General features: G+C 41.5%; 1 protein-coding gene across 5 annotated transcripts; it reads right to left on the bottom strand.

Annotated features, from left to right (window-relative positions):
• Positions 1-73: 73 nt before the first annotated feature.
• ncoa6 (nuclear receptor coactivator 6) lies at positions 74-25,739 on the bottom strand. Of its 5 annotated transcripts, none has more exons than XM_079588197.1 (15): positions 25,503-25,739; positions 21,623-21,886; positions 20,783-20,938; positions 16,425-16,547; positions 16,133-16,261; positions 14,215-15,123; positions 12,158-12,289; positions 10,663-12,031; positions 10,457-10,572; positions 5,874-9,278; positions 5,719-5,766; positions 3,211-3,244; positions 2,832-2,873; positions 2,388-2,533; positions 75-578 (listed from the first exon to the last, which is right to left on the bottom strand). In XM_079588197.1, exons 2-15 carry the CDS (start codon positions 21,837-21,839, stop codon positions 526-528), a joined length of 6,879 nt encoding a protein of 2,292 aa, XP_079444323.1. In that variant the 5' UTR covers positions 21,840-21,886; positions 25,503-25,739; the 3' UTR covers positions 75-525. The 5 variants fall into 5 exon arrangements, with proteins under 5 accessions (XP_079444327.1, XP_079444323.1, XP_079444324.1 ...); XM_079588198.1 differs by having other exon boundaries at positions 21,623-21,883; positions 25,503-25,619; XM_079588199.1 differs by lacking the exon at positions 2,832-2,873.
• Between the last annotated feature and the right edge of the window lie 202 nt (positions 25,740-25,941).

Genomic DNA, 25,941 nt, shown 5'->3' with positions numbered 1-25,941 from the left:
CTTCTGTATTAAAAACATCACAATTTGAGAGGGAGCTTCTATTAGCAGCATAGAGACAAAAACAAGTCAGGAGTACACTTGTAAAAATAGTTTAATGCATGTGATCCGGGGGCTAAATGTGTGAACATTGGTGCGGACAGTATTGAAATACAGTTAATTCATTCTAGAAGTCATGGTGGGGAAGTACAAATTCTGATTCTGTCACATTATTATATTGTGATACTACAGACGTGATTCTATTCTTAGTCTGCATCACACGGTTAATCTAGAATTTATCAATATTAATAATAATAAAAAAGTCACACCAAAACAAAGACATACAAACACATCATACACAATTCTAAACATCATCTCATCTAGTAGCCAGGGACAAAATACAGTATCATGATTTAAAAAAAGAAAGAAAGAGACAACTTTCTGTACATGGTTATCTTGCTCAAGACCAAAGGGGAAAAACAGCAGATAAAACAAGTTCAGAGAACAAAAAAATAATGTACAATTCACAGGTTTGTTTGTGTGTCATGATTACTTTGACTTCCTTCGTTTTGCCTGGGTGGGACTGGCTCCAGTGTTTGATTCTTGAAAGAGGGAGGAAAGAAAAGGGAGATTAGACATCTCGATCAGGCATTGGTGCTCACAGGTCATGTGATACACAGCGGATGCTGTAATAATAAAATAAAATATATTTATATTTTGCAAACCTTTTATATAAGAGTGTCATGCACTACTTCACCACTAGTCGGCGCTGTTGGAAGCCATCAAATACTCTATATTCTTCACAACACGCCTGCTTATCTTATCATGAGCCATGACCGCGACCAAAGAGAGCATGTGACCGCGAACACACTACATGAATTGTGTCTTAAACTATAATACACTATTTTGAAGCAGTTGATTGAAGATCTAAGTGGAGTGAGTAAATAAAATGTTATATGAAGAGGCTAATGTTACTTATACCATAGTCCGTCTGAATATACTCGATTCTGATTGGCTGGAAGGTGTGCAATAAAACCGTTTAAAGTCCCCCTTTGGTGAAAATCAAGCTTTTAATGTTGTTTATATGTCTATGTGGTGTTTTTAATATGCTTTAAGTCAAACCATGTGCAAATTCATAAGTCGACAGCATTGCTGAGTATTTTCTGCTTAAAACTGCCGTGAACCAAAAACACGGTGTGTAATCGCTGGTGTTTCTGACGTCACACACTACCTTGTAACCAATCAGATCAACGTGTGATCGTCAACCAGTGGATCTCTGAGCTGAGTGAGTGAGTGGAGGCGTATTTACATATTCATAGAGCCGCACATACTGAATGAGGCAAGTTACTTTCCAAGTTGTTTTATAATTTTTTTATTAGGGCTGTCCGTTAAAGGCGTTATTAACGCAAACCCATTTTAACGGCTTCAATTTTTTTATCGCGAGATTAACGCCTAGCAAACTTTGTAGTTTTTTTCACATGCTTTTGCAACAACTAGTAACGTTATTAAAACTACAACACCACACCGGATCTAGCTAGACCAGAAACAGAACAACAGGCACACACTGGTTTGGCTTGCGAACCAAACCGGCCAAAGAGTGGACGAGAAGCGCAGCTTCTAGGACAACTCGTATCGCACATCGGACGCGCACTTTCTGTTTATGGCCAGCAATAAAAACGCAGAATGGCGCCGCCGGTGTGTGTACACTCATAGAGAATAATGTGTTCGAATTTTAAATACGAGGCGGACCCCTTTAACGTTATGTTTTGAGTGGATGAATGATGAGCGCGAGACGCCGAAATGGAGGCCAATAAGATTCTGAATGGAAAGTTTAGTTTAAAAAGTTGCCAAATGGTTCAATTGACAAGACCAAAGTGATCTGTGTGTGTCGTTGTGAACTGAGCTATCACCGCAGCACGTCCAGTCTAAATACCACTTGATGGTCAAGCACACACACCGCTGATGCGTTTCTACGCCCACTCGTCACTATCAGTAACGTTACCTCGTCAGTATTTCTTTCACCCTTTTATTGATGGACAGTGTTACATTGTGTGAGTGATTATTTGCTCCAAGTGAGAATGTTAGTGTGAAATTGAACAGTAAATGACAATGTTGTTTTCAATTAAAAACATTTGCACAAAGCAAGCCGATCCACTTTTCCATGTTGATAAGAGCATTAAAATGAGAAAAAATAATGGGACAAAAAGAAATCAAGAGACATTTAGAATAGATAAAAATGTGCGATTAACGCGAGTTAACTGACATTCATGCGATTAAATATTTTAATTGTTTGACAGCCCTATTTTTTTATATATTGTATGCAACTTGTACGCTATATACAAACCATGATACCTAATTTATGGCTGATAGGCCATTATGGCTCCATTTAGTTGACGAGTGCTAACCTGTACCTTTTCCTATGTTAGATGAGGCTGACCCTGGCCTAGCAGCTCTTTTCCTCTGTCCGTTGTCGGATGCGTCCTCCTCAGGCTCCTTGTCTGTCCGTGAGCTTCGTCGACTAGGACCCTTTGCTTTCTCAGTGGTGGCTCGTGTATCCCTGGAGAAGGAAGAAGGGCCGTGGGGTTACGAAATCAACCGACACGTTCACAGAGCACGGTCAGTTTGCAGTCGTACAGTCAACTTGTATGCACTCTAATTTTCTTTGGGTTTGGAAATCAACTGTTCTCAATGAAGAAAGTTACCACATCTGTCCCCTGTACAACTGAGGAATTCATACTTGCTGTTTTTCCTCATCTACCACAGATAACGTCCGTCCTGTTCATGACCATATTTACTGAAATGGCCACGCTGCCCCGTGCAGGGAATCTGAATCTACAGGTCTGGTATATACATACCTTGGGGCTAAGTTGACGGGCGTCTTTCTTTTCTTTGCCCATCTGTTATAGAAGTGGAAAAACAGCGGTAAACTGCTTTGATGCTGAACAACATTTCTTTCTCCTTGCCCATATTTTGAGTACAGATCAAATAAAAGAATGATTTCATGAATCACTCCATGATTATTAGCGTCATGAGGTGAGCTCATTCAGATTAACCAATAAAATTACTCTTTGATTGAAACACTGAATCAACAAAAGTATAAAGCATATTCATGTTAAAGAATAATGAAAAATAAAGGTGAAAAAAGACATTGCAAGTGGTCAGACAGACTTCACACATGATGCTGAACAAGTTTATAGCGTATTGATGGCGAACGAGAATCGCATATTGCCTTACCCTTGTTCTGCTGCAGTGGTAGTAACCCCTTGACCTGTAAATGGAGAGAACTGAAATTAGTTGTGTGTTAAACACTGATTGTGAATTGTATTTTCTATATGTCCACTTCAGGCTACATCCCTGTGAGTTTGTCAAGCTGAGCAAAAAGCGTTAGTACAAGAAATGATTTTGGTCGAGGACTGGATCCAGTCTTGATTACATAATCTTTCATTAGATTAGCATACGCTAAAGCCTAAAGTATACTTCGGTCTTTGTTTGAGCTAACTAGAGCATGTATACAGTGCACATGATGGAAATTAGTACTCACACATGCACTTCCGGAGAGAAATAGCGCAGACACTGGACAAAGGAGAAACTGTCTAGTGTGCATTAGGGGTTGAACAACTTTTTTAAAGTCGACATTTATGTGATGAAAGTCGAGTTGACGTTGGCTAGTCGCTGATGCATCGTTGATGACGAAACAAGCCTGAACCTCGAGCTGAGACTTGAACGCAGGTTGCCTTGTGCACAGCTATGGCATACGACAACAGCGCTCCTACATAACAGCTTATTTGATCAGTTCTTTTGTCTTATGGTCGTTATATTTCTCACAGGTTTCTGCTCGTTCTAAATCAGATACAGATAAAGTAGCGCTGTAACTGTGCGTTCACACCGCCGGCGGCAAGAGCGTCAAATTGGCCGGAAGCCATTAATTTTCAATGAGAGCCGCCGGCGACCTCCGGCGAGGGCAGCGCGTCTTGGACGGCGAGAAGAATTGAAATCAAGTCAACTTTATGGTAATAAGCTATGACGCGGTTCGGCGGCAACCAATCAGAATGTAGAAGTCCTCCGCCTGAGAGGATACCAGAGAACACAATCCTGTAAACTTTGGTTCCGACCACATTAGTTCCTAAGCAAAATAGAGGAAAAGTGAATTATTTCTGTTGCGGGTTTCCCGTTATTGTACGACGTGATTCATTAATAAAAAGAACGACGAATGGAAAAAGGTGTCTGAAATTGTTGGTGTTTTGTTACTTTCACATTTAAAAGATTTTATTAGGTTAATTTATACCCTACGTGTGGCCAGTATGCACAAAATAGGATACTGATTTATGTTCAGTTCTTATTTGCTTTGCGACTCCTTTAAATAAAGTTTAAAAAAAATCACGCATTCTAAAATCATCGTCAGAGCGCCAGAGAGTCCCCGAATCTCACGGCGTCGATGGCAGGGCGGCGAGAGCGAATTTTGCCGCTCTCGCCGGCGGCGGTGTGAACGTAGAGTAAAGGTTACATTTATATGAATTCATTAGTGAGAGAGCGATTGCCTGTGAATTAATTCTACCTGGCAGTGTCTCTCTACTAATAGTGAAACTGTGGGTTTTAGTTCCTAAGAAATATATGCTAGAACCTTTCAGTTTCTAAGCCATTTAATTGATAAATCACAGAACAGAGTTTACAATACATTTCTGCGCTACTGAATGATTCTGTGTGCGCGCGATCTGACTGCTCACAAACTCAGTTTTGAGCATCCAGATGGCATAATCAAACATATCTTATGAAGCGCTCTCAGAGTATGCATTTATTTGTCATTTTAACAAACGAAGCGCAAAAGTGGACTTCAAAGATTTCTTATCCTGTTGCGCCCTTTATAGGCCATGATCAGCGATTAGTCATCAAGCTTAAAGCGTCATGGCAGAGCATTAAAGTCGACTAGTCTGTTTAACCTCTAGTGTGCATGGGATCGGCAAGCGTACCGCACAAGTCCTGAAAAGTGAAGCCAAAGCGCCTCGATCGCCCCCAGGTGGTTGGTTCCAGTATAGGTCATAAACCCGCCCTCTCCACGTAGTCTAATGGGACGTGAGGCAAACTTTTCTGTCGTTTTTAATCACGCTGATGTAAGTTTAGGTGTTAGTTAAAAAAAAAAAGTTTGGTTGTAGTTAGTTAATTGATGCTATAAAAACGGGAATGTGACGTCATGATTGACAGCGGTGTGATTGACAGCTTATCTGAGCAAAGTAGTCACTGAGGCACCAACTGACTTTTTGGGGGAATTTTTGGGAGGAGATTGGAGCTTCAACTTCAATTTATACATTTCCATAACTGTTTATTTCACACCTACTTAATGAGTTGCTCTGCGGTAAACTGTCCTAACCGTTTCTGCGGGAGTGTGGGCGGGACATTGATATCGCAGCTTTACTTCCCGCTCACTACTGCGCAGAATCAAGCCCCACATCAGCACGAGATGTCAGTATTGTGGTCATATTGGGACATTCGCGGCATCACTTTTCTACAATTAAATAGAGTGAAGGAGCGTCGTCCATCTTTTTTTACAGTGTATGGTGTTCGCACACACTATCAGATGGAGTGTACTTTGAAAGGCTATGCGTTTAGCCGTATGCATATGCTAATCGTATGCTTAAAACCCCGAAGTATACTTTGGGCTCAAGGTAGTTCACATATTACTGCCCTTTGCCTGACTTTCATTTGCATGGGTAAAAATGGATTTTATATTTTTAAAAAAGTCTTTACCAGCTTGGTCACATGAAGCTTGGTCTTCTTGTGCAGCTTCAGGGTGAGCTGTATAGTTTACGTTAAATAAAATAAAGAATAACTAAGAATTAAAAAATCATTCAAGTTTGACTAGACAACTAAAGAAATCACCTGTATTACCGTCAAACAGTTACCTGAGACGCTAGAAGCATCAACACTTGCTTCTTTAGTTTCAGCGGAGTCGGGTACACTAGTCTCCACCAGTGAAGAAGGCTGCTGTTCCACAGAGAGTTGAGGGGATGTTGCTGTGGAGGAGCCAGAAGATGTAGTGGAAGGTCCTGGAGCAGATGCAGTAACCGAAACTGTAGGCGAACTAGAGGGTGGCGAAGAATTAGCAACAGGACTGGACAGGTGAAGCACTCCAGAGGTAGAGGCTGGCGGTGGCATATTAGACGTTGGTGTCGAAGTAAGGACTGGAGAAGGAGAGGGCACCGTTTCAGGAGAAGACACTTTTGGAGGAAGTGCAGATTGCTGAGATATTTGAGCAGCTGGAGCAGCCACTGGAGCAGAAGGCTGGAGTGCAGAAACAGTTTCCGATGCAACCACACAAGAAGCATGTGTTGTGGCAACATCCACAGTTTTCCCTAACTGAGTGGCAGGGGTTCGCACTTTTTTATCATTGTCACTGCTTGAGGAGACGGTGAGTGCAGTGTTTTTGCTTACAACAGTCTGGACTGAACTGCTTTTGGCTAAGACTGTTGTTGGTGAGAGGGGACTTCTGCGGGAAACAGCTGTAGCTCCTGGGCTAGAGCAAGCAGGTGGAGAGGCTAAACGCTGTTGAAAGGGTGAGGACATGCCAGAATGTAAGGATGACTGCCCAACAGGACTAGGTTTCGAGACACTGGCATCAGAGACAACAGGACTTGGCTGTTGAGTTGGTGGTACGACACTAACAGAGGAAGCCTGGCTTAAAGGTACTTGAACTTGAAGCTGCCCAATGACAGTGCGGCTCTGCTGAGTAGCAGCTATGCTGACGGCGGGTGAGCTTGTCGGCATAGGTGTTGATGCTGGTGCAGAGGGGGATGTAGTTGACACAGAGGTAGGAGTGAGCTGGATATTGGCAGAAACTATGGGACCAACCATTGTGACAGGCTGAGACATGACGTTAGTGCTTGATGGTACAGACGTAGCTTGAAATATGGAATACACAGGTCCTGTGATGAACTGTGCACGCGTTTGCGCAGGATTTTGTTGACGAATATCTGGAGGTCTTATGTTTTTATTGGGAACTGCCAGTACCTTGGAAACAATAGCAGAAGGAACTACAGAAGCAGTGTTGGTAGCAGAGCTAATGGGATTGGAGGTTACATAGACTGTGATCTGGTTTTGTTGAGTTGGTGCTGATGAGATGGGCCTTTGCAAGACTGTTTGAGATGGATTTGAGATGGGTATAAGATTGTGACTCGAACTTACTGAAGTGTTGGGAATTGAAGTGAGGCTTAACAGCACAGCTTGGTTTGAACTAACGCTTGATACAGCACTGACAGACTGCAGGTTTGCACCGCTACTGGGAACAAAATTGGGACTTGATACTGCAGCAGTAGGTTTAGGTTTTTGATCCGTTTCACTTGTGCCAATATTTGTGCTTTGTGAAACAACAGGATTGGTTTGGTTCTCCTGAGCTAGGGGAGCATGAGGGCTCAATTTCTGCACAGGGTCTCCACCCACTTGAGGAATATTTTGAGATTTCATTGACAAAGATTGAGAACCTGTATTGTCCAATAGTTGATTGAGAGATGTTGGAGCATCTCTAAATGCTGGTGATACAGCAGAGCCAAGGTCATGTTGTGGTGTAGCCCGAGGTTGTTGTTTATCTTCAGCACGCTGTTCAACCAAATTGTTAGGCTCTTGCCGTCTGGGTTCCTGAGACGGCACCCGAGGGCTTGCCATTTTAGGTGCAGACTGCTCTCTTAACTGAACTGGCTGATGCTGCTCTGGCTGGCCATCTCTGACTGAATCAGCATTGCCAGGTTGGGTTTGCACAGAATTTAAACTCTGTGTTGATTCTCCAGGTCCTGCTGATTGTAAAGATGCAGAGGTAGTTGGGAGCACTGAGTTGGGACTAACCATCATGTTCTGTGGATTAACCATGATTTGCTGCTGATGTGGAGTTGCTGTCAGGGAAGTTTTGGCACCCTTCTGTCGTCCTGGGCTTGGAGTGGCAGCTTTTTTATTTGAAGCAGGGCTGGATCGTCGACTATTACTGGGACTAGCCCTTTTAGCTTGTCCAACACCAGTCTGTTTGTCTTGTTTTCCTCCAGAGTTTACTATGCCACCACCTGACGGATAAGACTGTGGGCCATTGTTGTTGCCACTGGTATTATTGTTGACAGGAATAGTTGCTAAGCTTGGTGGAGCCTGACCAATTGCTTTAAGGGTGGTTGGGTTAAGACCTTGCTGATCAAAGCCTCGATTAAGGTTTGGCTGCCGCGGTGGCAGAGGAATGTTAATTTTTGGAGGGAAAAGACCAGCAATAGAGGCATTCAGTCTCTCGGGGGACAGATTTATTTCTGAGGGTTCAGTACTAGGTGGACGGTTGGTTGGAGTTAAAGGGTGGTGATATGGTCGGGGACTGGCTCGGTTAGGGGTTTTAGGGCGGGAACTTTGGGAAGTTGGAGGAGCACTGGGAAAGTGAATATTATGTGAGCTAGCCATTGCTGCCACTTGCTGAGACTGCTGTTGGGGACTTGCTCCTGGCTGGTGGGGCACTGATAAAGGCACAGATTTCATTAAATGAGTATTAGGACCTTGACTGGGAATCATTGGTTGATTTCCATTTCCTGACTGTTGACCAATTTCAAGAGGTCCCCGGTCCTGCAAGCTATGGTTTCCAGGAGATTCCTCTGGTGGTGTTGGTTGTCCAACCTCTGAAAGGGGTGTCCTCCTCGCTGCTCCAGTGAGAGATGGATTCACCATCAGTGGCATGCCTCTGGCTTTATCAGGAGAAGGTGGAACACCTCCATGCCCTTGAAGATCAATCATTACAGGGATGTTGCCCGGCTGCGATACAGGCATTCTCTGAGATGGATCATTGGGATTGACCAAACCCTTTGGCATGTGCCCACCTTGCTGTAGTGGCATTCGATTCTTAGCTTCTTGTTGCATTTTAAGCAGCATCATCATTTGTTGTTGTTGCTGCTGCTGATGTTGTTGCTGCTGTGTCTGTTGCTGTTGTGGCTGCAGTTGTTGTTGGAGGTGTTGAGGCGGCTGTTGTTGTTGTTGTTGCATCTGCATTGACTGTTGTGAATGAATCTGGGTCTGGACATGATGGGGTCCTTGTGATGTTCCAGCTTGACCTTGAGGACCCTGCATACTCTGCATTTGCATTTGCTGCTGTTGCATTTGCTGCTGCTGAATTTGTTGATGCTGTTGTTGCATCTGTTGCTGTTGCATCTGTTGCTGCTGCATTTGTTGCTGCTGCTGTTGTTGTAACTGCTGCTGCTGTTGCATTTGCTGCATCTGTTGCTGCTGTTGTGGGGGCATGAACTGCATTGGCATTTGCTGCAATACCCTTTGATCTCCAGACTGACCAGGCTGACCTAAAAATAAAATGTAAGTAAATAAAAAGTGTTATGTATAGGGATACACCAATATCACCTTCAGAACGAGTCCGATACTTTCATTTTTGGTACTAGCCGATACAGAGCACCGATAACTGTATTTTCACTGCCTTTGTAAATTTTAAATGAATTGGGTAGAGAAACCAAAATAATATTAATCATATTAGTTGGCTTAATTTGTTCAGCAAATATATATTTTAGTTATTTTCATGCTTAATTAAGCCTGCTACAATGTATTGTATGAGCTTCTGTTACTTTAACTGTTCATTCTATTACTCTATCATATTTACTTTTCATTTAATAGCACAGCACATATTTTGAGCTGCTCCAGAAGGCTCAGCGCTGAGGATTGGGTCAGTGTTTTAAATGTTTAAGACATCAGTGAAATATCACAACTCTATTCCAATTTTGATACTACTGCAAAATTACTAGCCTAATTAACGTAAATGTAAAAAATTATTAAAGACAAGTTCAGTCAGTAATTTTAAAAAATGATCAAATTACAAATACCACAAATAAATACAAAAGAACGAAGATTTTTCAGGTACAAAAATTGTGAAAACACTGCATATTCATTACTGTATCAATGAAATATAGGTGGATCTTTATAAAAGTTATTAAATTAAGAGCAGTGAGTGATTTCTTTGTCCTTTTATTTTTAGGCTGCTGTCCCTTTAAGACCGAATGAACGCATCCCATGTGAATATACTGTCTACATTCACTTGAGATATAACCGACTGTTTACTGGGATACTCGCCACATAATTTTTTTTGTGAATTCGTCAGTACAAGCGCAAGACGTGAAAGAGAATTCAATTCAGTATTCGCGCATCGTCTGAGACAGCAGCAAACACTAAGAAGCTGGTTTTCTGGGCGCGCGCTTCATATGCTTGATTTCATGAAACTTCTTGACTTGCAAACGTCCTGTAATGATATAGGGAACCACTGGTTATATATAAATCTCAAAGCAGTTCATGTTTTACTTACATATACAATTTTTTTTTTTTCAAAATTACATGTTTGCTGGGTGAACGATCAGCAATCAAGAGCATTGATTGAACAATAACAGTATCGGGCCTGATACCAATACTGATATTGGTGCATCCCTAGTTATGTAAAAACAATCAATCATCAAACAAGAGAGATTTGATTATTTACCTGGTCGATTTGTAAATTCAGAGAGTTTGGAGTTAGAGTCAAGGCCGGCCCCTTGATCACTACCCAGCCCTTGCATCTCTACTTCATCCATACCATGAGGCACTGAATCCAGACCACTAAGACAGAGATAGATCACTTTGTAGTTATTTGCAACAGTGTAATTTACCCTGCTCCAGTGTAAAAATCAAAGAATAAAAAGCCCTTACCACAGACCATCAGCAGACTGTTGTCCTTCTCCTACTTTTGGTTTTTTCTTGCGAGGAGGTTTTTTCTTCTTAGGCTTAGCCTGGTTAGCAGCAACCCCACCTGCTCCTTGCTTCCCACCAGGACCAAACTGGCTGGCAGAAATATCACTTTGGAGAAGATTTACTAACAAGGGACTGGTTAGCGTCACATCCTTGTTTACTGGAAATCCACCTGCTTGCCCACATGGGCCTCCTATTTGCATCTGACCAGCAAACTGAGGATTGAAGGGCATGCCATGACCAGGGAAATGGCCATTGCCAACCTGTAAATGTTGAGAACCCAACATCGCCTGCTGTTGTTGCTGATTCTGCAGGTCTGGAACCATCTGTTGGCCGATATCAGGATTTCCACTGGTGTCTCCAAGCTGATGTTGGTGTTGCTGACCCGCCTGTTGTTGCTGCTGCAGCATCACCTGCTGTTGCTTTTGCTGAAGCTGCTGCTGTACTAAATGGTGATTTCCTGGAAGTCGCATTTGAGGTCCATGAATACCTAATGCTTGGTTGGGGTTGCCATTAATTGGAATTTGTTGAGACTGTTGTTGTACCATTTGCTGATGGGGTTGCTGCTGTAGCTGCTGCTGTTGCTGCTGTAGCTGTTGCTGTTGCATTTGTGCCTGTTGTGGCTGTTGGTGTTGGTGCTGCAGTTGTAGTTGCTGCTGTTGTAACTGTTGTTGCTGTAGCTGCTGTTGCTGTAATTGTTGCTGCTGTTGCTGCAAATGAGCCAATTGTTGTTGTTGCTGCTGATGCTGTTGCGGAGTCATCTGTTGCTGACCCATCTGAGATTGAAACTGTGGCAGATTACCTTGAATATTGGGTGAAGGACCTCTCATCATCTGGCCTGGCATTACCCCAGGCTGACCTTTTGGTCTCTGTATCTGACTAGCTACAATGTGCTCCATCATAGCATTTTGCTGTTGTTGTTGTTGCTGCTGTTGTTGCTGCTGCTGCTGCTGAAGCAATAATGCCTGGTGTCCCGGTCCTCCACTGTGTTGGTTTTGGTTCTGCATGATCCCTTGACCCTGTGGTGGCATCATTTGCTTGGGAGGAGTCATTCCACGTTGCCCTGGATTCACAGGCCTGGACAGGACAGTCTGGCCCCCTGTTTGGCTTTGTACAAGTTGACTTTGTGAGGAAACTACTGCCTGTGTTTGATGTTGGGTCTGTGGTACACCCATCATTTGAGTCTGAAGCCCTTGCTGAGGTTGCCCCATACTTCCCCCTGAAGTGGTGCCTGGGGGTTGTGCTGGCATGCCAGTGTGGTGCGTCATTACAGCTCCTTGAAGGGGATTTGACTGCATGTGGTTTGGCCCTGAGGCTGAAGACTGGACACCTATGGAAAGATTTTAAAAATGTTAAAAACTAATTAAGGTTGTATAGATAGAAAATAGACATATCTTCAAATTTCAAAAGAGCAAAAGCTAAATAAAACAATCCACTTTACATGTGCACATCTTACCAGTGTTTGCCACGCTCGGATTATTTTGTAATTGGGGTGTACTACCTGCTCCAGTGGTAGTAACCTGTCCTTGTGCAAAGTTATGATTAACAGGAGCATTTGGGAACCCCATTGGCATTCGTTTGGGCATACCTGCAAAAGTTATATATACATTCAAATACAGGCAGCCAAATAAATAACAATATACAGGGTCGTACAGATATTGTAAAATGAAATTGCAGGACTTTCAAGGACTTCTTCAGCACTACTTTTTTGGTTTTCAACGACTACAAATAGAGATCGCACTTATAAAACGTATAAATCTTATAACTTATAAATCTTTAGTATTTTTTTTTAACTCAAATTACAGAAATAAGGTATCCAAAATACCACTTACAACGTATTTAATAATATATATTAAATACAAAGTTTATAATGGCGTACTTCATATTGAGAAAATGTCTGGTGGGGGTTTATCACACGGGATGCAGTGTTAATTTTGCATTTGTGTTTTTTCGGAAAAAATGACGTATATAATTATACAGTATATTTATACAATATATAAATATATATATATTTCATATATAATGTATTTAAATACGTTTTCAAGCAGGGGTGGGCTATATGGCAAAAATATAATATCACGATTGTTTCAGGACCATCACGATTTTTTTTTTTTTTTTTTTTATATACTTTAAGTTGGTTTTACTATTTTGCAAGTGACTAAGCATTATAGCCAAACTAATGGTCTTATTTTAAAAACAAAGCCTTAGGTAACAAAATTTAAAATAAAAAAGATTGTCTGACATTTAGGTCAAAGTGGCGAAGATAAAGATCTTTGTCACAATTTTCTTTGTTATTAAAAAAATAAGAACAAAGATACACATTACACAACTTAATATACAAATAAAATAAACAGTGCTTTATTTTTTCAGATACAGTAGGTGTATTTAGCAGTAGCATTGAAGAAAGTAAATAAATGAACAACTATTAAATTAAAACACTACATAGACTGTATAAATTATACATTGATTCTTATTAAAGCAACTATTAGTTCTCAGTCAGTGAGTGATTTTCTCTTTGTGTTTTGTTGTTTTATTAACATTAAATTGATAGTTCCCCCCAAAAAATGTCATAATTTACCCTCTCAAGTTGTTTTAAACCCGAATACGTTTTTTTCTTCTGTTGAAAATAAAAATTATTTTGAAAAATGTGGGTAACCAATATATAGTTTTTTCTCCCATGGAAGTCAATGGACAGGCAACTGTTTGGCTACCCACATTCATCAAAATATCTTTTTTTTTTGTTCAGCACAGAAAGAAATTAATACAGATTTGGAACAACATTAGAGTGAGTAAATAATGACAGAATTAAAACATTTTGGTGAACTATCCCTTTAAGGACAAGTGGCAGCATGTTTACTATAGGCTACTGTTGCTTTAAGACCGGCACGCGACGCATCTAATATACACGCATATAAAACATGCACCAGATTTTCTCTCGAATGTTTGCTTTCACTTTAGACATATCCAACTCTGTTTTTGTAAATATTGTGTGCATTTGACAGTATTAGTGCAATGAGTCTAAAGATAACCTAGTCCAGTAACCAGGCGCTGTTTGACAGGCTGTTAATTTCTGTGAGCTTTGCATGAACGCACTCCGAAAAGCGCACGATAGAACAGTGCATCAGCACGCGAATGAAATGTTTAACCGGCAAGGCTTTAAAGCACATGCGAATAATGAACCTTAGTGAATTGCAGTGTCCCGTACCTCTGCATTAACGTCTGATGTGCATGTACGTCGCGTTGTACAGTACGTTTGAGACAGAGGTGCCAGAACTGCAACTGATAGAATGCACTGCGGCACGATATTACGATATTTCTTCAAAAGCAGATCAAAAATCGAGTATTAGGAAAAATCCTCGATATCAAAAATCGTGATATCGCACACCCCTATTTTCAAGTACATTTTCAAGTACCTCTTCGTAAATACGGCTGTTTTCAAGAGTTTTCCAGGGCTTAAATTTCAAAGTAAAATTGAATATAATATAACTTTAGCATTAATCAGCTAAAACATACCTCCCATACCACCTTGCGAAACCTGTCCATGTTGAGGAATGCCCATAAAGCCTGGTTGTATGTTTCCTGGCTGTCCCATCACCGCTCTCCCTGGAGAACCAACACCTTGTGGGAACCCCTGGGGGGTTGTGGGACGTGGACCAAGTTGCCCCTGTCCCTGTCCCATCATTGGAGGAGTTCCAGGTGAGCCCTGTTGGAAAGGAGATGAGGAAGACCCAGGGGACTTAGCTGCAAGATTGCCTTGCGTGGCAGAGGAAGGGGGCAGAGGAGGAGGTGCTCTTGAGACGACTACACCTGGTGCTCCCTGAGGGCCTTTGGGCTGAGGGGTGGCAAACTGGTTTACCCCTGTCTGCTGCTGCTGCTGTTGTTGTTGCTGCTGCTGCTGCTGCAACTGAAGTGGTGTCATTGTATTGAAAACCTGTCCAGCCTGCTGGCTTCCAAATGGATATGGTGGGGGTGGATGATTGGGCGTCTGAACCGATGCCAAAGAGGGTGGACGCTGCCCCATTTGTGGCTGTGGGGGGGCTTTCCTCCAACCTGGTCCCATGGGACCCTGGACAGGTGGTGGTTGGAGAACACCAGAGGGCAACTGGTTCCAGCCAGGAGGTACAGGCATCTGGTTAGAGGGGTTGAAAGGACCACGTGCACCACTTAGTTGAGCCAGCTGAACCTGCTGCTGTTGTTGGTGCTGCTGCTGCTGTTGTTGTTGTTGTTGTTGTTGTTGTTGTTGTTGTTGCTGTTGTTGTTGAAGTTGCTGTAGGGCTGCTGGATTTAACTGTCGATTTGCTTGCATGGCTTGTAGGTGATGTCCCTGTGGGCCTAAGTTGCCGAGTGGAACATGTCCCACTTGAGGATGCTGGAGTTGCTGTTGCTGTAAGGCCAGGCCTGACAGCATGGGATCCATTGTGTCTGAAAAAGAAAGTGACCGATTTTTAAAGGTAAAATGAGAACATCCCTGCTATTAACATATTTGTTGCTTTGCATAGCAACCCTTTTACCCACAAAAAATATGATTAATATCCGTCTTAGGTGATCTGTTAACAGAGGAGGAGTGCCTACTCTCCTGTAAATCAACAGTTGCACTTTACACTTCAGTTAAGTGTGGTTTAAATTATTATCATCATTTAATTAGGAGACACAAAAATTAAACTTCACAGATGCTTTAATTTCTTCAGTATGCCTGATTTCAATATAAAATGAGTGACAAAGATCATGTGAAGCAAAAACCTCCAAAGTTAATTGACGCATGTCCTAAAACTTAAATTCAGCTTGAAAATTTATATTACAAATTAAATTACAGCAAATTCAGAAATTACCCTTCCCTTTACAGTGCGATATTTGAATGGGTCATTGAAACATTGACTCACTCGATTCATTCATTCAGATTAATTATTCAACGAAACACCGCTTTTGCTCGGAGATGAACAGCGGCTCAGCTGTGACTTTGTTTGAAGCATTTTTTTTATTATTAATCATTATCGTGCTGATATTTAGCAAAATCAGCAGTCTTTCTAATGTGATATTGCTTAACTATATCATGTATTATAAATATTAAAAACAAGAACTAGTAAAGGCGCATTTTGGTGCCATTTATGCTAAGTTTGCTGTATTCTGACTAACTAAAACCTTGGATTGGCCACTGTGTCTCAAGAAACAACAGATATGTCTGTGACTCGCTACATTGCTCAACACTGCAAAAATAAACGTTGTAAATAGAATCCTTTGACGCTCTCCAAAAAACAAACCCATATACGCACTGGGATGTTTGCCTAATAATATGCTATTACTAGTTTAAGTTGAGGATGCACACTGTAGGAGAACCAGCCCTGATCAGGTCAGTCGCAGTAGGGCAGTGTGGAGCATAAAAACAGGAGTATCACTGAATTAACAAATGTCTTTTGGACGTTTAAAGCATTACCTGTCTGTGAAGGTGGTCTTGGTGCTCTTTGTTGCATCTGTCCACCACTATTGGGTACCATTCCCTGTGGTGCCATATTAGCCCCAGGGGGCATCATGGACACCGAAGGGTTATTCATCCGCATTCCAGCTGAAAAACAAGCATTTCTTCAGCATACATGTGCCTAATAAAATTTAAGTCATCCTGAAGACCTTGATTAGTTTGTTCAGGCATGTTTGATTAGGGCTTGAGCTAAACTCTGGGAGCAGGACTGAAGTACACTGTTTTAAGATAAGCACTTGTGCATAATTACCCTGGCCCTGCTGCATGGGGAAGCCAACATCCATTCTCATCTGACCGGGTGCACCGAGGGGTCCATTAACCCTTACTTCTTGATTTCGGATCTGTCCAACTGCAACGTTGATAGCACCTTCACCTGTATGAACACATCAGACGAATCAACACATTTGCTGATTGTAGAACAAAGGCTAAAATCACACTTATATGTAGACGTCATAATGATGTAATAATGCGTGTGACGCCCTCCTTGAACTGCCACCTTAACGTGGTGGAGGGGTTTGAGTACCCGTACGACCCTAGGAGCTTTGTTGTCCGGGGCTATATGCCCCTGGTAGGGTCTCCCAAGGCAAACAGGTCCTAGGTGACGGGTCAGACTAAGAGCGGTTCATAAACCCTTTATGCGAGAAGTTAAAACAAGGACATGACGCCGCCCGGCATGGCGCAGCCGGGGCCCTACCCAGGAGTTGGGGCTCGTATGCGAGCGACTGGTGACCGGGCCTTACCCCATGGGGCCCTGCCGGGGTCAGCCCGAAGGAGCAACGTGGGGCGCCCTCCCATGGGTTCACCACTTGCAGGAGGGACCATAAGGGGCGGGTGCAAAGTGGATCGGGCGGCAGTCGAATGCGGGGGGTCTCGACAACCCAATCTCTGGACACGGAAACTAGTTCTAGGAACGTCACCTCGCTGGCGGGGAAAGAGCCTGAGATTGTGCGTGAGGTTGAGAGGTACCGACTAGAGATAGTCGGGATCATCTCCACGCACGGCTTGGGCTCTGGAACCACACTCCTTAAGAGAGGATGTACTCTTCACCACTCTGGAGTTGCCCATGGTGAGAGGCGGCGGGCTGGTGTGGGTTTGCTTATAGCCCCCCAGCTCAGCCACCATGTGTTGGAAAGAGAGGGTCGCTTCCCTGCGCCTTCGGGTTGGGGATAGGTCTCTCACTGTCGTGTGTGCCGAGCGGCAGTGCAGAGTACCTGGCCCTCTTGGGGTCTATGGGAGGGGTCCTGGAAAGTACTCCGACTGGGGACTCCGTCATTATACTGGGGGACTTTAACGCTCTCGTGGGCAGCGACAATGACACCTGGAGGAACGGCGGCCCTGTCCTGAACCCGAGCTGTGTTCTGTTTTTGGACTTCTGTGCTAGTTACAGTTTGTCCATAACGAACACCATGTTCAAACATAAGGGTGTCCATCAGTGCACGTGGCACCAGGACACCCTAGGCCGGAGATCGATGATCGACTTTGTGGTCGTTTCATCTGACCTGCGGCTGTATGTCTTGGACACCCGGGTGAAGAGAGGGAGCTGTCAACTGATCACCACCTGGTGGTGAGTTGGATCCGCTGGTAGGGGAGGAAGCTGGACAGACTCGGCAGACCCAAACGTACTGTGAGGGTCTGTTGGGAACGTTTGGCCGAGTCCCCTGTCAGAGAGATCTTCAACTTCCACCTCCGCCGGAGCTTAGACCGGATCCCGGCGGAGTCTCGAGATATTGAGTTCGAAAGGCCATGTTCTCCACCTCCACCATTGTCGACGTGGCCGTTCAGAGCTGTGGCCGCAAGGTCTCCAAGTAAGACTCCTGGCTGCATTTCCATGGATCCCTTGGTAAGTTTTAAGGAACACTATATAGGGGTGTGCGATATTACGATTTTTGATCGTGGACGATTAAAATGTCTCCACGATCTGCTTTTGAAGAAATATCGTAGGATCGTGCATTTTATCAGTTTGCATTTCTGGCGCCTCCGTCTCAACATACTGTACAGCGCGACGTATATTCACATGAAATGCAGAGGAACGGGACACTGTAGTTCATAAAAATTTAATATTTGCATGTGCTTTAAAGCCTTGCCGGTTAAACATGTCATTCGCTGCTGATGCGCTGTTCTAACGGGCGCTTTTCTGAGAGCAAACCCCCGACGCGCGCATGCACTAAAGCCTGTCTAACAGAGATACTGGGCTAAGTTATCTTTCAAGTCTTATTGCGCTAATACTGTCAAATACACACAAGGTTTACATAAACAAAGTTGGTTATGTCTAAAGTGAAAGAACAATAGAAAAAATTGAGAAAAAATATGCTTGTCAAATGCATACAGACTCGTTGCGCGCAGATCTTAAAGTGACAGTAGCCCTAATAGTAAACATGCTGCCGCTTGTCCTTAAAGGGATAGTTACCCAAAAATAAAAATTCTGTCATTATTTACTCACTCTCTAATGTTGTTCCAAACCTGTATTAATTTCTTTCTTGTGCTGAACACAAAAGAAGATATTTTGAGGAGTGTGGCTAACCGGGTGGTTGCTGGTCCCCATTGACTACCATAGTAGGAAAAAACTATTATGGAAGTCACTGGGGTACATCAACTGTTTGCAGGGGCGGATCTAGGGGGTGGCCAGGGGTGGCCGTGGCCACCCTTTGCCTAAGCTTGGCCACCCCTTTGGCCACCCCTCTCACAACTGCTGTTTCTGTCTCTTTTTTTATCGTCAAGAATTACGTTTTTTTAACGCAGAACCGTACTCTTTAAGACCACACAAAAAAAAAAAAGTGAGACGCGCACTCCAACTGCACCTCAGCGCCAGCGCAAGTCAAACGAGTGCGGAAATGTGCAGGTGCCGAACGAGCTTCAGCCGAACAACAGACAGTGATATACGCATAGTAAATAGTCAATGTTTCTCAACTGGTGGGTTGCAAGACCGTCGCTAGTGTGCAGTCAAAGAAACAACAAGCGTAAACCTTTTCTGATGCCACTTTGAAAGATGTGTGTGAAAGCTGGTGACACTTCTGTCAGATGCTGAGAAAAGCGGCGCGCGTTGTCCTACATCAGTTGGCTATCTTCGGTAAGATGAGATTTTGTCAGGCCAAATGTCAGTAAAACTAACTTTACTGTCCTGTCAGACGTTGTACTGTGCAAATACGGTGCGCAAATGCGGCGTGTTTTGACGTCAATTGACTCGTGAAATAATCAAAAAGGCGATTAAAGCTGTGTCAAAACTGCATGCATGCATCATGTATTCGTTACAACTCTGACTAAAATAATCTGCTATGTGAGATCACAATATAAGGCACAAACTGATGTCATTTTTAAATGTAGCCTACAAATAAATATAAGCACTGTGCATTTGTACTAGCTGGCGTTAATTTGTAAAGAGGACAAAAATGGATCATTTTTAAACCCATAAAATAACTAATTTTACATTCTGGCATTTATGTGCTGTTGACTTCCGCCTTGTTCACATTCTTGCACATGGGGATTCAAAAGAGACATTTTTTTCCCTTTTTAATTTAGGTAGCCTATGATAGAACTGTTGCAATATTTATTTTGACAACTAATATGCAGTGTTAACTTTTTCAGTTGCAACTTTTTTTTTTTTTGACAAACTGGTTGGTTGAAGAATTCAATGATTATATAAAATTCACTGAAGGTTGATTAATCTTTGAGCTACAGTAGTTATCTGCATGTCTCATTCATGAAGGTGCAACAATGTAGAACAAGCTATTGGGGGTTTTGAGAACCAGAAGCAAGCTAACTGAGCAAGTTGAACTTAGTATGTGCCCCTTTATTAATATGCCTGAGGTGGTGAATAATAATAATAAAAAAAGATAAAAATTCACTCAGTATTCCATGATTCCTAATTCACTACTATCTCAATTACAAGTATAAGTATAAATTAACTGTATTCAGTAGTGTAGGCACTAAAACAGTCCAATGCTTATAGTTAAACTCATTTTGAAATTAAAATAATAAAAATTTCTGTGCCACCCTAGACTGGTTGCTGGCCCTTGCCTGGCCACCCCCATGAAAAAATCCTGGCTCCGCCACTGACTGTTTGGTTACCCACATTCCTCCAAATAACTTTTATTTTCAACAGAAGTTGTGTATGTGTATCTTTGTTCTTAATTTTTAATAACAAAGAAAATTACAAATATTTTTTATCTTCGCCACTTTGGCCTAAATGTCTGCCATTCTTTTTTATTTTATATTTTGTTACCTAAGGCTTTGTTTTTAAAATAGCAACATTAGTTTGGCTGTGATGCTCAGTCACTTGCAAAATAGTAAAACCAACATGAAAAGGAATCGTGATAAAATCGTGAATCGTGATTTTCCTGAAAAAAATCGTGATATGATATTTTTGCCATATCGCCCACCCCTAACACTATATATAAGATTTATTATATATAGTTTGTTTTACTCGCGTTTTCCCCTATTAAATCCAGTCTCGCAGCAGATCTATTGCCACTCAGTCCGGCTGAGGGGGCGTGATCCGGCGGGACAGTGACGTCAATGCATTCCCTCTATTACAAATATACAAAGCGCCAATAAGGTCAAAGGAGGCAACCAGCTCGCTAGGAAACACACTGTCCTGACCCTTGTATGTACCTTCAATCTGCACAGAGAGGATGCCCAGGTCGCGCAGCTGCTGCTGATTGTTTTGAGCCAGGAGGCGCAGTCGCTCGGCCGCCTCTCTGGGGATGTTGAACGTGACCCGCACACTGTTCCACGGCTCCACGCGCTCGGGCTCCAGCTTCTTCGTACCTTCATGAGACACAGAGTGGAGGACAGGAGAGATTTAAGCCAACGGATATGGGGGAAAAAAAGCACAATTACCCCATGAAAACAAAACTGGAGTTTGGGTCTTTTAGTCTATGTCTGTTTGCTTTGTAATACAACAATACAATAAATAAAACTGCACCTGCCATTTCATGAAAAGGAACCAAAAGAGTAATAAACTGCACATACTAAACACTGAGCAAAGACAGCATGAATCTTCATACATTTTTTTTAAACAAACAGCATTTAAATCAAATGTATAACCTCTAAAAAATAAAAATTTCCGGTAATACTTTACAATAAGGTTCATTAGTTAACATTAGTAAATGTATTAACTAACACGACCTAACAATGATCACTACATTTGTTACAGTATTTATTAATCTTTGTTAATGTTAGTTATTAAAAATCCAGTTGTTCATTGTTTGTACATGTTAGTTCACAGTGCAAACTAATGTTAACAAATACAACCTTTGATTTAAATAATGTGTTAGTAAATGTTGAAATTAATATTACCTAAGATTAATAAATGCTGTAGAAGCGCACTTCATTCTTAGTTCATGTTAACTAATGAACCTTATTGTAAAGGGTTACCAATTTTCCAGTAGTTCCAAATGCATCGTTCTCATGAACAAGAATATTAATCAAAGTTTCAAGCCAAATCTTGACCTAGTAAGAGCATATCAGGCATCCCGTTTAAGATGGTGTCCAGCTTCTCCTGGAAGTCCTCATCATTCATGTTCCCGGTGAAAGCAACATAGATAGTGGAGTTTGTGGTGGGGCTGTGGGAGCCGTCGTCTCCATCTTCCACCCCGGAGTCGTGATCCGCGAGCGAGACGCCTCGAGCCTCCTGGGAGAGCTCAGACGAGCCGTGCTGGTGCGCCATAGCCCTTCACCAAAAGAGCTGTGTGGCCTCTGGAGACTGAGACACTGCTGAGAGAGAAACAACAAGGTTGGTCACCATCCAATAAAGAGAAATAATATACTTTCCTCAGACCTTGAATACACTACGGTTCTAAGATTCTATCAAGTGTAAATGCTGTTGTTTTGAGCTTCCCATTCATTAAAAAAATCCCAAAAAGAATTGTATCACTGTTTCCACCAAAATATGAGAAAATATTTAAACTAAAGTGCCTGGTTTTTCGAATACTCCCTTTCATGCCGTAATATAGGCCTAGCTGTTTGTGAATGTAAATGTTCTGCAAAGGTGTAAAGTCAAAAGTGCACAACAAATAAAGTAATTGTCTCCCAAAAGAAACTAATCCGTAATTCGAATCCCACTGCGTTACGGTTCCACGTCACTAGACATTTGCATTGTGCGTTGACCAGCCCTCAACACGTCATTTTAATGACGACTGCTTCTCAAATCTCTGAGTTCAACCAGGGATTCGCCCAACGCTTGCTCGTGAACGATGGGTCAGTGCCCAGTTTATCTGGACCAACTTGCTCCTCAGAATCACACCCTGCAAGTATGATTAATTAATGATGTATATAATTTCTACCGGTATTCAAAATACTTAGTTTTGTGTTTTATATTGTGTGTAAGTTACTGAAAATACTTCTGCTAATCAGCTGTGGGCCACTATTACCTGAAACTGTGTCTATTAATGCAGATTGTCTGTCGTTCTCACTACTTTGAGTAAAGATAAAGGATGGAACAAGATTTGTTTTACAAGTGTTTCTTACATCAGTCATTCACACATCAGTTTGTGTTCGGCTATGCGCTGTTATTGAGACATTTAATGCACAGTTCCCACATGTGCAACGCAATAAATTAGAAATATGGGTTCGATGATGGACATACTCTTGTTAATGCTGATGCTGAGGAATTACAGCTGCAACATCTCATAATGTACCTCAAACTGAGTAGCGCATCACTGAGAAACGTCCTGTTCGGGTTGAATATCTAGTTCTTCCAATGTTTCATCTTCGGGCTCGCGCACGGATTGATATGGACGTCAGAGCAGAGTTGACCAGTCAACAGACAGGGCCGGCTGACCAATCAGAGCAGAGCAGGCTCTCGAAAAGGAGGGATTTAGAGAGACTGATTCATCCATTGAGTCGTTTGAGAATCATTGAAAAATGTGGTGATGTGCAATGTATATTATGATTTATGAGAAAATGAAAGTGTTATTTGATATTTGATGCATGTAAACCTGTTGTAGGAGAAACCAAAACCAAAAATTAGGAACCTTTAAAATTGCATAATAGGGGCACTTTAAGCAGCACAACTGTTTTCAACATTGATAATAATCAAATGTTTCTTGAGCATCAGATCATCATATTATACTGATTTCTGAAGGATCATGTGACACTGAGGACTGGAGTAATGATGCTGAAAATACAGCTTTGATCACAGGAATAAATTACATTTTACTAGATATTCAAATAGGAAAGTTATTTTAAATTGTTCTTATTACACGGCTCTGTGGAATACTTGATTCTGATTGGTCAATCGAGCCATCCAGCGGTATGTTATTCCCAGATAACAGCCGCTGAAAACAGAAACGCAGGCTCATCCGGGTCACTGAAGTCAGCAGCGCTATACGCTTGCTAGGAACGTTTTTTCTTCGTGGAAGTTTAGCATTTGGTGAGCTAATAAAATATAAAAAATATTTTGTGTGTAGTTATTTAATCATGCTATCCAGTATTGTGAACACGCTCTCTCGTTTCATACAAACGCACAGTTTCGTACACTGTTGGATTATAAAACATGTTTAACATGTTTAAAAAATTCTACATATTGTACCTTTAAGTTTCTAAGAAATAATAATAAATGATTATGAATGACAACATTTGATTCTACATGACACTTTTTCTCCATTATGATATCAGGATAGTTAAAAAAATCATGCTAATGCTAATCGTGGAAAAAATTTAATATTTTGTATGCATGAATGGCAATTAGGGATCATGCACCGATATGAAAACTTTGGCCGATACGATAACCGATAATCCTTTATATTTGAAAACCGATAACCGATATATGGGCCGATAAATCTAAATCCAAATGTTTATTAGGGCTGCATAACGATTAATCGCAACTAATCGTTTGCAGAATAAAAGTTTTTGTTTACATCATACATGTGTGTGTACTGTGTATAAAAAATATGTATATATAAATACACAAACATGCATGTATAATTTTAAGAAAAAAATATATTTATACATTAAGTATTTATAATGATATATAATATAAATTATACTTAAATATAAAAATGTATAAAAACATGTAAATATTTTTTAAATATAAACATGCATGTGTGTGAATTTATAAATACATAATTATTTTACACAGTACACACACACATGATGTAAACAAAAACTTTAATTCTGCAAACGATTAGTTGCGATTAATCGTTATGCAGCCCTAATTTTTATATAATTTGATATAAATTACATGATTACAAAAACAAAAGTCTCACCATTAAAATCCATGTCCCAAGCACACAATTATAATGTTCTCATAATGTCATGTCACCCATATGACAGACATGTTGCATTACCTGTATTTTTCCAATCATATATCAATCAATTCAAACCCATCATGTTGAACAGTGCGCATCTGAAGTGTCTCCGCTGAAGGAAATAAAACATTATTTATCGCCTTTAAATATCGGCAACATTTTCATGTCGGGCCGATATCGATAACGTTAAAAATTAACATACATCGTCCGATACCGATATGGTGGCCGATATATCGTGCATTCCCTAATTTCAATTTTGATGTATTTATCAAATTAAGCAATGCTGTTCATGGCATTTGCTCCTAAACAGTAAATGCTAAAATAACTTCATATAATACGCAATAAAGCAAGACAACAGGAGACAGTGACTAAACATATTATGAAGAAACCCAGTTTAATTAATGTGTACTACAACAATCCCCAGCCTTATAAAACTACTGAGGAGATACCATGGTATAGGAATGGTATTATCAAATTGTAATACTATGATACTTCGATATACACACAACGTTTCTTTACCGAATAATAAAACATATGAGCCAGTCAAAGAGCACACAGTGAAACAAACAAACACTGATACTTTATGATAACTCCTGTGACACTTCTAATGAGATGTCAGATATTGGTGTGAGGTGCCTATAGAAACACAGAGAGGAGTTTCACTGCAAACTGACCACACTGCAACCGATACACATCCATTACACAACACCAAGAACATCATTATCCTCGCAATTAGTGATGACTTCACTCAAGAGCTTAATTTGGGTTTATTTCTCTAGCATTAGCATTAGCAATTTCAAAACAAAGGCAAACCACATCTTCGCTTAAGCACAAGACAAAACAACACGACATTATAACGACTTTAAAGCTCATTATCTGCTGCGTGCAATCCTAACAATAACACCGTACCGAACACCTGCAGTATTATAGTGAGTTTACCTCACTCAGGCTAATGCCTTAGCTACACAAACACAGAGTCGCTATCACACTAATATAAGGCTGTTTTCTCCGTGCACTGCACACACTAACGTGATAATATCGTACTAATGTTTCTATGAGGCAATGAGGAGGTAAAATCTCACCGTTGTCAGTCCATCAGGAGTGGTTTTACTGCAGTAAACAGGTCGATGCTAACGGACGCTAGCGGCGCGCTCTCGAGGCGGCTGTGCACGTAAGTTGAGCGCTGTGCTGCGCTCTCAGTAACGCAGGAGCGGCTCGGATCACAGAAACATCGACGCAGAGAAACCACCGGCCCAAAGCACGAGTGACCGGAGGGGCGGGTCTGTGGCTGACCGGAAGTGAACGCTCGCCAGAAAGACGCAGGTTCCGCTCCACGAACTCGTTAAAAGATACGACATTTTTTCTATTTCTTTTTTTTTTGAGTAGTGTCCACTTCGCTGAATTTAAATACATCTTAATTTTGCATTTCAGCTTCATGTAAATACTAGGGCTGTCAAAAGATTAATCGTGATTAATCACATTCAAAATAAAAGTTTGTGTTTAGATAATATGTGTATACTG

Source organism: Phoxinus phoxinus (assembly GCF_949152265.1).
Source record: "Phoxinus phoxinus genome assembly, chromosome: 18".
NCBI lineage: Eukaryota > Metazoa > Chordata > Actinopteri > Cypriniformes > Leuciscidae > Phoxinus > Phoxinus phoxinus.
Note: the sequence above shows the minus strand (reverse complement) of the source record. Positions and strands in the feature narration are given on the sequence as shown.